The sequence below is a fragment of the Aphelocoma coerulescens genome, chromosome 7, assembly GCF_041296385.1.
Source record: "Aphelocoma coerulescens isolate FSJ_1873_10779 chromosome 7, UR_Acoe_1.0, whole genome shotgun sequence".
Classification (NCBI taxonomy): domain Eukaryota; kingdom Metazoa; phylum Chordata; class Aves; order Passeriformes; family Corvidae; genus Aphelocoma; species Aphelocoma coerulescens.
Window position 1 is genome coordinate 34,689,669 of NC_091021.1, and position 14,700 is coordinate 34,704,368.

General features: G+C 40.1%; 1 protein-coding gene across 1 annotated transcript in view; it reads right to left on the reverse strand.

Annotated features, from left to right (window-relative positions):
• The window catches only part of LOC138113214 (von Willebrand factor D and EGF domain-containing protein-like), a 171,308-nt gene that overhangs the window by 22,425 nt on the left and 134,183 nt on the right, over positions 1–14,700 (reverse strand). Inside the window, exons 22-25 of the mRNA XM_069021266.1 lie at positions 10,687–10,782; positions 9,820–9,915; positions 7,478–7,573; positions 5,858–5,953 (exon numbers count right to left, since the gene is read on the reverse strand). Coding sequence (XP_068877367.1) covers positions 5,858–5,953; positions 7,478–7,573; positions 9,820–9,915; positions 10,687–10,782 — 384 coding nt within the window. The remainder of the gene's footprint in view (positions 1–5,857; positions 5,954–7,477; positions 7,574–9,819; positions 9,916–10,686; positions 10,783–14,700) is intronic.

The window sequence follows — 14,700 nt, forward strand, 5'->3', positions numbered from 1 at the left end:
CAGTGGTCTGGCTGATAACCCAGCCAAAAAGTAAGGACTCGGTCAGGAAGTTTGGAATAGGACTGCTGCCTGCACTGGCACTGAGCTAATCTGTTCATCACCCTGGTATTATCTGCCTCCAAAAGCAAGCTTGAGCTTACATGGAAATCAGTGCTGGAGAGGATTGTCTTGCCAGAGTCTTTTTGTGGATAAACAGACAACATTAATCTTCATGACCGTCTGTCCTCTGGGCTTTTCAAGTGGTAGATCCATTGCTCCTTTTAAAGAGAGATTTACAAAATATTTGGGTCAAAAATAGATCCCCAAAATGTTTCTTAAATCAATTAGTGGGCAAAAAGCACTTATCCTCACACAGAAGCCCACTGCAAAGAGAGATGCAGTAATTCAGGAACTCCTTTTCTTTTGCTTTAGGCATGCTTTTACATACAGCAGCAGATCTGGCACATTTCTTCGGTACCTTTCAGATACAAGAGAAGAAATATTCTATCAAAATTTAGATTTTTTACTCTAGTAAAATTCATCCTGTAGTCTGGGAATGTTCTGCTCATGGAATGAATAAAAAATTTAATAAGGCTTTTGGGCTTATTTGGGAAATATATTCAGTTCTTACCCAGATGTATCCTTGTTGCCTTCCTGGAAAATAAATTTAGACAGATGCATGTGCTCAAATCCCCTATTAAAATAAATGCATCAGCTACATATATATGAAAAAAAAGTAGCTTTTAAGAAAGACCAACTAATGATTTTGTCACAAATCCTTACTAAGAGTGAGCAGAGAGGAGCACTGCTCTGAGAGCAGACCAAAAACCAGGTTATGCCTTGAGTCGCTGTCTCCTGTTGGGCTCTATCCCTTCCTCTGGGAAGCCACAGCTCTCCCTGCTCCCCCAGTCAAGATGCATGGATGCATCTTGTCCAGCTGAATGGGAAAGACAGCAGTAGCCTGATTTTTTTTTTGCTCATCTTCTATTGTATTTCCTGCCTAGGGATGAAAGATGACATCTAATATGAACCAATTCTGTTGCATAGACTGGAAAATCAAAGACTGAGACCAGTGTTTCTTTTTCCTGTGTCTCCAGACTGGATGCCAACCAGGCCAGCCTGAAAATCTTTGTAATTTTATTGCATAGGTAGTGCTTTGAACAGGAAGTTACAGGTCTCTTTGCTGTTTGTTTACTTCCAAACACCCACTGTTCAAGGATATTTTCCATCCAAGAATCTTAGACAAACACTTGTTGCTTTTAAGTGCATCATTGCCATATGAAAAGCAAGTCTGATGAAATGATTCCTCCATCCATTTGGAAGAGATATGTTGTTTGTTCCCTACTTGTTTGTGTGGGAGGGTTTGCTGGGCCTCTGGCTTGCAAACTGGCTGATTTTAGATAGCTTAAGTCAATCTGGCTATTCAGTGAAGACATTCCAGAGAATATATCACACAGTGTCAAGATGACAACTCGGTGGGAGTCTGATTTGTTGAGCAGTAAAACTTCCTGCTTATGCAGCTGGCGAGGCAGCAATGTACAGAAACATTACATGGGAAGGCTGGAATGTGGGAAGTTAGTGACTTTCACAATATGACATTGCTTAGCAAAAAGCTGCCTTTGAAACCCAGTGTTCACATTTCCAATTAGTTTGCCTCTAGCTCTCATGCAAGGAAAGTCCTCATGCTGCCAGGAAGGGAAAAGAAAGGAGGAGGGAAGAGGAGCAAGCAGAGCTGGAGGAATGACTGTGAGTTATATTGCACACTGTGAATTGGCTATAAATCCTGGCTGCAGGAATTACTGAAATGGAGAAATAGTTATCTCCTAACTTTGAGATCCAATCTGCAAAGTCCCAGTGTCAGTGTGATGATTTATGTGATACGAAGTCGTCAGGATTGAGCCTGACACAAGGAAACAGATGCACACAGAAACACGTTCTCACTTCTAAATGGTGAGCAAACCCCAGGTCTCTGGCTGTGTTTCTTGGCCACGGGGTAGTGCCCAAAGAGGGGCTGAGGTCAGGCTCCAGGTGTGCCTGGTGTGCTGGGAAAGAGAGGAGGATGGTCAGCACTGTTCTCCCATGACCTCTGCTTGCTGATGAGCTCCAGAGGGAGCTGTGGCTCGCCTTTTTTCACTCAGAGATGCACTCACAAGAAGGAGACAGCCGAGGAAAGGATAAATGTGTGGTCCCATGAATCCCTCTTCTTGTCTCCTTTTCTTCATTCCAACCTTTCATAAGAAAACTCAGCTTTTATGGGCTTTCATTTTTAAAGGCTGTTTGTAGAGTGGTCCTATGAAAATACACATAGTAAATAAAGGAAACCTACTGTGTTGTCTTTGTTTATAATTTTTGTAAGGATGCAGGAGAAATCAGTCAGAACCCTGCTTTAAAGCCTCGTGAAAAGCAGTGACATCCCAGGATTGTTAAAGCTGTGTTTTTCAAAAGGGAATTCAAACCACTGCACAAACAGTTTTTCTTCAGTGCTGGCGCCCGATTGTGTTTGTTACATGCAAAGTTGATCCAGAAATATATTTTATTTTGAGGTGCTGCCAGCATTTGCCTCTTCCCTCTCAACAAGACTGATTATACTGGAAACAATCCTTCTCAACTGAGGCTACGAGGCTGTAGATTGCTGAGGCACAACCACACATTTCCCTGTCAGCATGCGTGCCCGGGGTGTGGGTGTCTGCCTTGTATAATCACCAGGCACTTATTGCAGCTGGCAGCCAATCAGACCTCTCTGATTTACACATTTTGGTGTTTTGGAGTGATGTTTATTTAGATACAAAACATAAACTTTCAGGCTGAATGCCTTTCCACACACTCAGGAAACAAAGGAGAGCGAGCCTGAATAGAAAAGATGTGGTGCCACCACTCTACCCTGCCTGTTTTTGGCTGGCATGCAGACAGTATTAGAAATTCCAAACAGTACAGGGATGAAAGTGAAAACCCTAATCCATGTTTCTATGTATTGAAAATAAACCAATAGCCTGTTTGGGTTCAGTTCAAAAATAACGTGTCTTTGATGGGTTGCGTGGCTTTTAGTTTTAATTATCTCCTTCAACTGAGAATCTGAAGCTGCCAAAATTAAACAGAAGCTTTTCATTCTCTGTCCATGCAGCTGAGGTATTAAGAAGGGAAGAGTAAAGTCTAAAAGCAGTGGAAACAATATCAATGTCTCAAACAATGACAACATTGAATAAACTGCCAATTTTTCTGCCTTAGTATTAAGTTTACTCACTCTATCTCGATAGGTTTTGTTAGGCAGGTAATAAATCCACCCCAAATTTCTAAGATTATAGACTCAGTGTAAGTACATAGTAAAGCTGATTTGCTATCAGAGGTGTTTTAAACTGTAATGGAAGTATAAAAGTACATAAGGAGACTGCAATTTCCTATTGAGAGTGCAAAGGACAATTAAAATAATGACAAAACCCTTCAAAAGGATTTATTTTTCTCCAGGGGTCACCTGGCAGCAACTGCTGAGCTGTGATTTGGGCCACAGGTTCACCTTAAGCAGTCTCTCTGACATGTTCCTGGTGATTTGGAAATAGGAGATTATGCAGTGTTAAACTTCCAGTAAACTTCTATATCTGATCACAGCTTTGCTATCCCGATGTGTGTATTTCTTTTCCTCACTTTTTGTGTGTATATTACAACTCTGCACAAGCCAAAATGTCCTGTGCAACTCAGGGCTCAGCTAACTTACATGGAGTCCTTAAAGCCCAACAGAAAAGATGCTCAAATCCAGAAAAAATATCTCTGTACAGTAGAAATCTACTGTTTTTTCCTGATTCCTTCTTGCCATACCCTTCCCTACTGGATTTCTCAGCACTCAGACACACAGCCCATGGGACTGTCTCACCTCTGCACAGTCAGCTACCCCAGGTGGGCCCAGGATTATCAAAATAACTTGATAAGTGTATAAATACAGATATGTTTACTGCTAGTGACACTGCAGAATGAGCTGCCTGATGTATCAGCTGTTTTTGGAATTTCAAATGGACGTTATGGTAGTTTTAATATGTCTCATTAAAGAAAAAAGGGGTTGGGTAGTGGAATTTCTCCACTCTGGGGATTTATTCTCCACTTTTTCATTTGTCTGTAAGTGAGTTAGGAACACGTGCTTGTGTTTACCCTTTTAGCCGCTCAGTGTATGCCACACATGTCAGCTGATCCCCCGATCTGGTCTATGCCCAATGGAAAATGATGTGAAGTCATGCTTAAAAAAGGGGTGAGATGTGTTCTGCACTTGAACTCTGAGAGGTCTGTAGGACAGAGAGCAGCCTCCCACTGCTGGGAGCACTGGTTTTCTCCATATTGTATGTAGAGGAAAGTTTGCAGAGGTCAGCTGAGACTGACTTCTGCTGTGCCCTGCAGTCCTCTGCTCCAGAGGAGCTGCAAAATCTGGAACCTCTGCCAGAGGAGAGAGAAGTTGTTTTATATAACAACAAGAAGATGTACAGCTCTAAGAGAAACTGCTTGTTATAAAAGCTTGTGAATAAACTCCTTCTTTCAATGGATCTTTATACTCGTCTCATGTGCTGTTGATTTTAAGCAAGAAAAAAGAAACAGTACTCAATATTTTTCACCAATTAGTAGTCAGTGACTGGTAAGAGTCAGCAAAATGTAGTATTTTCCTTCTACTTAATCATGGTTCTCTTCTTTCATCACATTCACAGGCCCTTTATTTAAATTTTTACAACACTAGGCTAAATAAACCAGACTAAATAGCAGGTATTGAAGTAGAATGGAGGCTTGGCTCAGACAGAACAAAAATATTTTCATCATCTCAAAAAACATTTCTGCAAAAGATGAACAACAAAACCTCAGAAACTTTTGGAAAGTGGAAAGAAACCTGCTGTGAGTTGGTGGAGTTTGGAAGATTCCAGGGAGTGCTTTGCTAGACTGCAATCATCATCAGCGCGCTTCCCTTTGATCTGCCTGGAGATGTGGCAGGGTGTTTAAAGCTGGAAACAGCACTTTTCTAATGTTCTCTAACCTCAAAAACAAGATGCCAAACATAAGGTTTTTTGCTCCTTTTTTCTCCCTCCAGCACATTCCTGCCAGAACAGACTATTTGATTGTGCACTGTGCATCACGACTCTCCCTGCTGAAGGAGGGGAGAGCTGCAGTGTGGGGAATGAGAGGGCTTTTGTTGCTGCAGGGAATTTTTTACTGGCTTTTTTTCCTCTGTGTGTGAGAAACATAAAATGCTCTGGAAATGTACAGATTCTTCCTGCCAAGAATGGTTGTTTTCACAGCTCCCCTCTTGCCAATTTCAAACTGATTAAGAAATAATAAAAAAAGAAGTTTTCACATACATATCCTAAACTCCCTGGCTGACAGATATTGTTGAGCAATTGAGTCTGCAAAAGTGACAAAATAACCTATTTCCCCAGAAGAATAGAAGAATCAAATATTAATACTGACGATAACGTGAAAGGGGAGTTTTCAGTGACAAGAACAAATTCAAGGTTGAAGTGCTATTAACCAATTACCTTAATTAAGCTGGGACTATGACGTTCTAATATTTTTGAGGGTCTTAGTCAACTTCTTGGCCTTTGGCTTTAATTTTTCCCCCAAAAAATCTTTCGTGCAAAATAATTAATTCATCTCCAACTATGAATGTTACTCATTTTGAACGCATGAAATATTTAGAGAGGATTCCAGAAAAATGTTCTCCTGCCAACTTTGACTTGACTTAATGCTATTCTAATTAACAAGTTGGTTTTGGGTATAACATAATGTTATACGGGCTCTGATAGAAATATAGCATAAGTACAGGCTAAATATTCTGTGGAACGTGCACAAAAAGGAGAAAAACTGTTTAGGAGTTGGAGAACTGTTGGAAAACAAAGGGAAATGTGTAACTCACTTTTCTGGCACCTTCTCCCAGTGTAGCCCTCGGCACAGGAGCAGACGTTGGTCCGGACGCAGTGACCACCGTTCTTACAGGGGGGAATGCAAACAGCTGGGGAAAGGAAAGCAAAAGTTCTGTGCACCAAAATCACATGGGGACCAAAACACAGGCTCCCTTTGAGGTGCCTGGGTTGAGAGAGCAGCTCACAGAGGTGTTTTTTTAGCTGGGGTAGGGAAGGTGTCTCCCTAAAGGGTGATTTGGGCAGATACCTGGATGGAAGCTCCGATTCTGTGTTGTTTGTGGAAAGAACGTGGGACATGATTCCTAGCACCCAAGGGTCTCTTAGATACTTGGAGTTAAGTGGTCAGAATATCCCCAAGGGTCTCAGGTTTTTAAGTCTCTGTCAAAGAGCTTTCTGCCCTAGAAATATAGGTCCATGTTTGACATTTGCTAACTTGGCTTGGTGTTGTTTCTTCCCCCTTTCTCAAAGAAGCAGAGGAAGGGCTTTGCTGTTCTTCAGCATCCATCCACTATATCCTCATGTCAGTCCCAGATCCCACAAAAGCCGATACTTATTTTCAAGTTTTAGCTCTGTTTAAACCATAACACTTAAGGGCAAAAATTTCAAATCACATAGATGTTGAAAATCACCCTGTGTTCAACTCGAGAGCAAGATCATCAAGTCACAATCAGTATCATTTTCACTCTCTCCTTCACCCCAACCCCATAAAAACAAAGAGTTTCCAGCAAGCTCCATTTGCAATTAGATTTTTTGTGTATCAGTCATTCACTTGCAAAAGTTTGCATCAGGACCACATTCATCTAGGAGCTCCAGGGAAACAAAAGAGAGAGAGTAAAAGCAAAGAACTTTTAACAACAAAGTAGTTTTGGTAATAAGGATGCATTTATATTCCCAGATTCAGGAGGAGTTAATAGAGCTGTACTCAAAAAAGAAAAGTGAGCACAGGGGTCTTCCAGGTACTTGGGCCCTAAGTTCTCTTTCTTGTATGTTCTGCCTGAGATTCTGGGTCATTAAAGGATTCATTAATTTGGCTTCTGCAGCACAGAGTGAGGAAGAAGCCCAGGATACTGTTAGCCTCAGTCTAGAGCACTCAGCCTAGGACAGGGATTAAAAGTCAGGTCCTGCTCAATCGGAGCAATATTTGATCAGATTTTAAAGCAGGGATCTGGTGAAGTCCTGCAGAAGTCTCCCATCCACAACACTTTAGTGTGGTCACATAGGTGATATTATGAGCTCCATTTGAAGGTAAATTATCACCTGGCTCTGAAACACAGAACAGTACACACCACAGGGTGTACAAAATGAACAAAGTACTGCCATGCTTTAACATTTAATTGAATAGTTGCTAATTAATGATATCACTGACTCAGGTAGTTTTAGAGTAATTATTTAGTTACCATTAATGGCATCGCAAATAAGTGCTTACTCCTTCCCAATACCTTCAGGGACAATAAAATGTGGATTTATGACAGACTATAACAGCAAAGAAGCACACAGAGTTATGACAAGGAGAGTCTCTGGATATGTTTCTTGTGGGGGCAGGTAATATTATAGGTGGTATTTATGTTTTGAGCCTGGGTCCTTTATCAAGATGACAAATAGAACTTTCTTACCTCTCTGGCACTGCAGCCCGTAGAAACCAGAAGGACACGAGCACATATTTGGGCGTACACAGATTCCTCCATTCAGGCACACAGGATTGCACACAGCTGGATGGGAATACAAGATAACTTTATGAATCTCTGATAACGTTGAACTTTTTAGAGTAGGCACTCTTTTACTGCTGCACATGTCATTAGAATTAATATTTCTAGTGATACTGTGAAAAGTTTCATTTAACTCTTGCTGTTCAGTTGTGCTGCAGTATTTACTCATGGTCGACACAGTGGGAGTATTTCAGTGGTGTTTTAGCATAGCTTGGGGGATGAAATAGACTATAATTTAACATAATAATTTAATTTATTTCAGATGTATTCCTTTGATTCACACAGTTCATTTATTTCCACTCCAGTATTCTCACCAAGCATGATCCCAAGGTAGTAAATGTAGTCAAATAAAATACACCCTGGGTAACCTGGAGATAAGATATTAATTGTTTGCTGCTTTGTCCACATTCAGCAGAGCATTGTGGCATTTCCATGGACCTGAATAGGTGTGCACCAAAAATCCTGTTTGTTCTGCCTCATTTAAATGCCAGTTCCCACAACACATTGGCTCATTCATCACCAACAAAGCCACTGGCTGAGCTCCCTTTGCCTCTTTATGTATCTGTTATTACTCTAGATGATACAGCAGGCATTAGGAATTAAAAGCTGTCTTGCATATTTCTATGTGGCAAGTACAAGACTCTTAAAAAAACCTATTAGAATTGCAAATTGATTTAGATGGGAAGTCAGTTTGTGAAGAATAAGGAATCTGATGAAGTTTTTATTGTAAAGCAGAGTGACACTTTAAACCAGCCTTTTTCCTTCCCTTTGTCTTTCAGTATCTTACAGAGTAGCCCATTAAATAAATTAAATGCATTTAAGCTTAAATAAATTAAGGGTCACTAAAATGTTTAAGATGAACTAAAGAAGAAATAAAATGTCCATTTGGAAAGAGAAAAAAATAGTGAAATTGTAGTCTAGATGAGAGGCTTTTCTGACTAAGGAGTAGTCACTTATGAAGTCAAAATGGATTTCATTCATTGCTCAAGGGGAATTTGGTTTAGTCACCTCATTGTCCGGGCTAGTTCATAGATGTCCATATTCTTGTCACTCTGTCAGTGTTTGCATTTCTGGTGGTAAAGTCCCTTTTTTTAAATGTTTATATCTGCATTTTTCCCGAGACTGCTATTATAACACTTGAGGTGGGAAACCCTGGCAGTGTCTACAAAATATTCTGGGCAGTGCACACAAAACAGTGCCAGAGAGGTGAGTCTGGCAGCCTTTCACCAAAGCTGTCAGCAGACAAAAAAATCCTGCTGCTGTTATTCTGGTCTGGAAGTTACTGCTCCTGTTGCTTGCTGCCTTCTCTTGGAACTATCCTGTTTAAAGCCATGCCAAAATAAAATTTCAGAACTCCTTGAGAAGAAAAAGCAGAGCTAGTGGGAACCAGAATAGCAGTGACAATCCCAGTAATTTCCTGTGGATCATAGCTGGGGTAATTTATGTGTCCTCAGTAGGTCTGTCAGTTTAACACTTACAGGAAGAGCAATCTCCAGGAGATGGAGGTTAAAATGACATCTCTCACCTTCCAGGAAAGGTAAGGTAGGCTGAAGGTGTCTCAGACATTTAATATTCACCGTGGCAGAGGCAGACTGCCTCTGGAGCCTTGAGGTCTGGCACTGATTAAGGTAGTCCTCGTCTTCTAATATTTCACTATTTTGCATGGTTTGTCCCAGGTGAGTGCTGTAGTGTCTGTGCCTTTGGAGGAAAATATCTCCCCCAGCTTTTAGGACTTTGATCCTGGGAGGTCTGAGCTGTGTCTGTGTAAAACTTTGAGCCCAGACTAGAAATAGATACCTAGTTCCAGTCCACACCTTGTCATTTTGTACTGATGGTGGAGGTGGCTTTTCCCCGAGCTCTCACACTCCTGTGGGTGCTTTTTGTAAGTGCTCTGAAAGTGAGAGATGCAGGCAGGAGGAGCAGTGTGAATTCTGGCAGCAGTGCATGCTAAGAATTAACTCCAGAATCACAGGAGTTTAAAAAGCTGCAAGAAGGTTTTGTTTGTGGGTTCCCTCTATATAACCCTGAGATTTAGGTAAACGTCTAACCTTAGGAATACTGACATAAACACCTAAACTTATGAATAGTTACATAAACTCAAGGCCTTCGCAGGTTTTGCCCTGTGCTTGGTCTCCTGTTCTTATGCTGTAATTCTTTAAGCAGAATTCCCAGTCTGAGAGCTGAACTGTGGGGGAACCACAGGGACTTTGGTCAGCACAGGGTAGGATCAGTCATTGCCAACCACTCACCTGTCTCACAAGAGGGGCTGCTCCACCCATGCCTGCACTGGCACTCATCTGGTGACACACAGACCCCCCCGTTGTGACAGTGCCTGTTGCACACCACTGGAAAACACACAAAAGATCAAAATCTCTTATCACTTACACCAGTGCAGATCCTAAAATTGCCCTATTACAGCAAAAAACTTATAGTATTAGTCCAGGATGTAAACTGAGGGTGGAATCTGTCCCTTTGGTTTGCTTTCTCTATTAGAAGCCATACACTTGAAATTCTTTGTTTTCTAAGTATTCCAGCTACTTGGCTTCATAGATAAAATTACATTCCTCTCAAGGGCAACCTGGTATTTAAATAAGCAGCAAGGACTGTGATGATGGAAGTGCACGTGTTTTGCTGATATAGAAGGGTTTGAAGGCTGATTTTCAGATATTCTCTGTATTGAACCTATTTTTTAACTTGTATTGCAGAGTAACATGACATAATAAGTATGGCTGGTATTTTGTGCTCTCAAAATTAGCATTATTACATTCACTCACAATCTTAAATTTCATAAACATTACTATAAATAACATGCACTCTTTTTTCTTCTTTTTTTGTTTGTTTTTCCAGAAGCAATTTTACGTAGGGAATGTTGATTTAGATGTGCATATTTCTACCTAATACAACTATGCTGCTGGTAGATATGTGCTCTGAAATAGCTACTGTATTACTTCAATGTGTTATCCTTTGTGTTCAATGAGCATTTTAAGGGGAAGTACAAGGAAAAAAAGAAAAAGGCTTTTTTTGTCTTTTTTTTTTTTTTTTTTTTTTTTTTAATCTTGTAATTTTCTGCTAATTGACTCATGTAATGAAGAAAGTGTGGGTGAGTTCATACATACTGGTTTCACATCGAGGCCCTACAAATCCATAAGCACAAGAGCAAGTGTTTTGAGGCAGACAGGTTCCTCCATGCTCACACGGCGGCTCACACTGCGCTGCAAGAGTGAAACATGAGGAAAAAAATACAGTTCAAATATTACATCCTCTGTGCTTATAAGCACAGCACAGGTTACTTCTTTCCCCCATCCCATTTTATTAATCCAGCAAGTAATTTGGCTGAGGAAAGCACTGCAGGATAGCAGTAGGTATCACATTAGCAATACAGCACTAATGAGCAGCTGTATAAAGTCTGCAAGGGAATGGTTTTAACATAATCATATTTAACTTCTGAGCATGCACATTTTTAAGTACACATTTTTGAAGGCGAGGGACGGATGAAGTACAAATACTCAAGACCTCACCCATCCCTCTCTACAAATTTGCCTTGTGGATGGTCAGTAAGCCTTAACAGGTGTCAGATAAGGCAGATTAAGTGTTTCTTCCTTATAGAAAAGAGTTGTGTGTGGATTTGTCAGCAAAATGACAAACATTTAAGCAAAAAAATTAATATTTAATGAGTAACATGAGCTCTGCAGACAAAACAGCAAATTAGATAAAGATTTCTTGACTCATTTCAGTATGCAATGTGCTTCTGTGGAAGAAAGAGGATGAATGTGGAAAGAACTACAGCTCCTGAAACAGGCTATTTGCTGAAGACTTGCTTTTTTTTTTTAAATGTTGATCATTATGAATCTAAAAATTTTATTGTACATGGATCCTGGAAAGTTTGGCCCCTTAAAGCTAAGATCTAAGGCAGGTACCTGGCACTTCTATTTGTAACCCTCTAATAAAGGGTAATTGTGTATGCAAACTCAAGAGAGGAGGAGGAAGGTCACTGAAGGGACAAAATGGTCACTGAAGGGACAGGATGACCACTGACACTCAAAGGAGAAGCTCTGTGACAGGAGCAGAGCAAGAAATGTGTGCCAGAGGCTCTTCATGACTCTGGGAAAAAGAAAGGCACCTCACATACCAAAATGAAAAATATCTTCCCTTGTGTGTGGGAAGTGAATACAGAGAAATATGTTGTACTTTGGCTCACTTCACTGGCAGAGTTTTGTCTCTTATGAAGGATATGAAGCTAAGCAAGGTTATTCCAAGGAAAATGAGAAATGAAGCTAACGAGACCTGAAACAAAGTGTCTTTCATTTTAAGTATTGTTACAAGGGAAGAGAACTTTAATGCACCACATTTTGTTCTTAAAGCTGGAAAATGGGCAATGGGAATGGAAAGATAAATGAAGGACAAATTCCTGGGGCACCATAAAATTTTAATGCAGTTATTGTGGTGCAGACTTCCTCACCTCTTGTGATTATCACCAAGCCATGGAATATGAACTTTGACATCCAAAAAATAATGAAAGCCCTCACACATTTTCCAATTGCAGACAAGCTCCAAGAACGTGCTTTAAAAGAAACCATTTTGACACAAATAGCATTGAAGAAATATATTTGGTATTTATCTGTGAAATTTTCAATGCTGCATTATATAACTTTACGATTTGACCTGCCTGAGAACAGAAAACTTACAAGGTGTATTTTAGACCCATACTGTATATGCAGAGAATGTCATTAAGCCAAATTTGGTTTTTGAGTGGATGGGCCATAAGGCTTAGACATTTGCAAATTAACATGTGCTTAGATGAAATTCCAAGTGTACATCTGTGAAAAAAAAAAAGGATAAAACCAAATCATCATTGTCTGGATAACTGAATAGATTCAGATAAGTTTAGATCAGATATTAGGAAGAAATTATTAGCTGTGAAGATGGTGAGGCATTGGCACAGGGTGCTCAGAGAAGCTGTGGCTGCTCCATCCTTGGAAGTGTCCAAGGCCAGGTTGGATGCGGCTTGAAGCAACCTGGGACAGTGACGTCTTTGCAATTAGATGTTAAAAACAGGTAGAATTGGTTAATAACATCTGCTTGGAGATAAGGGGAGCACCAAACCTGGGGAAAAATGTACCACTCTTTTTAAAGTGCATTAAATGTGATTGCCTTTCCTGTAGGATGATGGTTACATAAAGCCTCCAGGTGCCTAAGTGCTGTGCCAAGCACGGTGACATTCAAGCATATTACGCTTTATTTCAGCGTGGTTTGTGTGTAGCACTTAAAGCAAGTGTGTCCGTGTGAATAGAACACTTTCCATCTGGCCTTTGCAGATTCCAAGATGCATCTGAACTGTCAGAAAAGAACATGGTATTTTGGATATTAAAACATTTAGCTCTTACCGTGACATTTAATAGTAAAATGTTTAAAACTGTTCTATTACTGGTGAATAGCAAAACATAAAAACAGAACTCTGGCTGCTCTGTGAGAAGGAGAGTAATATTCACTTAAAAGACATTTCCCACTGTAATAGAAATATACTGCTTGTGTCAAATTCTTTTCCCAAACTTCTATCTTTCATCTTCTGGAATGAATATTTTTTTCTGTGAGCATTTGCTAAATTGTAGAAAGGTATTGTGGTGTTTTTATACTAAGCAGCTTTGGATAGGAAAAAATAACAGCAAAGAGGCAAACATTGCTGCAAATGGTCAATCTTGCTGTCAAGTGTACGTATGTTTATGTTTACAATTTAAAATCTGGAGGTGAAAATGGAGAAGTGCATTATTGTTTTCTTTGAAAAGGCTTTCTGGGAAATATCCCCAAACTTCTATTTTCCATTAAAATGAGATCATACAGTTCTTATAAGTTTCTCTGCAATAACTTCAGGGGCACTCAGGAATACCAGATGCTGTGTTGTTTCTCTCATTTTCCATAGCCTAATCAGCAAATGTCTTCCAGGACAGAGTTATTGCTTAGCATCTCCACAGTGAGTAACTCCCTGTGCCATCCACGTGTGAGGCCCTGGGTCTGTGCAAATAAAGCCAGGCTTGGAGCTGAGAGAGCATTGCCTGCTTAAAATTTTGAACAACAGTCAGATCAGGACAGGCTTCACTGGAGGGAGAGTAGTCTACCTTGTTTCTTTGTGCATTATTTATTTCCTTTCAAAGACACATTAACCTAACTTCCTAAATGTGTGGATGAAGTTTTAATATGTTCAGCACAAGGCGGGGGGAAAAAAGGGAAAAGAAAGTTCCTAGGTTGTTGTTTTTTCTTTTGAAAAGTTGTGGACTGAAGCACTTCTTTTACATGTAAGACACACAGATAAGTGATTAAAGCATGTGTTACTGCAATTCAATTAACTCATCGCATATTTAAATAGTCCAGCAGTCTGGAGCCCAGTTGTGAGGGAAAAGTCCATCACAGCAACTGGAATATTAACAAGAGAAACTTGACTAAATAAATTGGGAATACAAATGCAGACAACAGTGCTGGTTAGGTTGTACTGATGGATTTTGTTTTGTGAAATGTCAGCTGAGTGCTCACCTGTGGTCAAAAAAAAACTAAATAAGGTGTTAGGAATTGTTAAGAAAGGAGCAGACCACAAAATGCCAGACTTCATTATGGTCTATATCCGTGGTGAACTCCATCTTAAATACCATGGGCAGGTCAGATCCCTCAGCTCAGGAAAGCTACAATAAAAGTGGAAAAGATGCAGAAAAAGAAGCAAGGATAAATAAACAAAGTTATAGAAGAGCTTTTGTACAAAGAACAAGTGACTATATCAAGTGCTTCAGAAAGGCATGACTTTAGGATAGCAAACTGTGAAGTCAGACATGGCCTGGAAAGGGTGGACAGGGTAACATTCAAAGGCATCACCTTGGTGTTTTGGAACACATGATCCATAACCTCTGGGAAGCTATTCCCCACACCACCCCTATATCTTTCCCACATGTTGCCAGACAAATGGAGCTGGCAGCTCTTGGAGATAGAGGAAGGATTTTGGTCTGATGTGGTAGATCTTTTGGGGTGTAAAACATCAAAAGATATGAATGTGAGCTACTCGAATTTTCTCCTCATTTCATCCAGCTGTACATGTGAGGTCATATGCTTTCCCAACTCCATCTCTCCTGTTATTTTGAAAATTATTT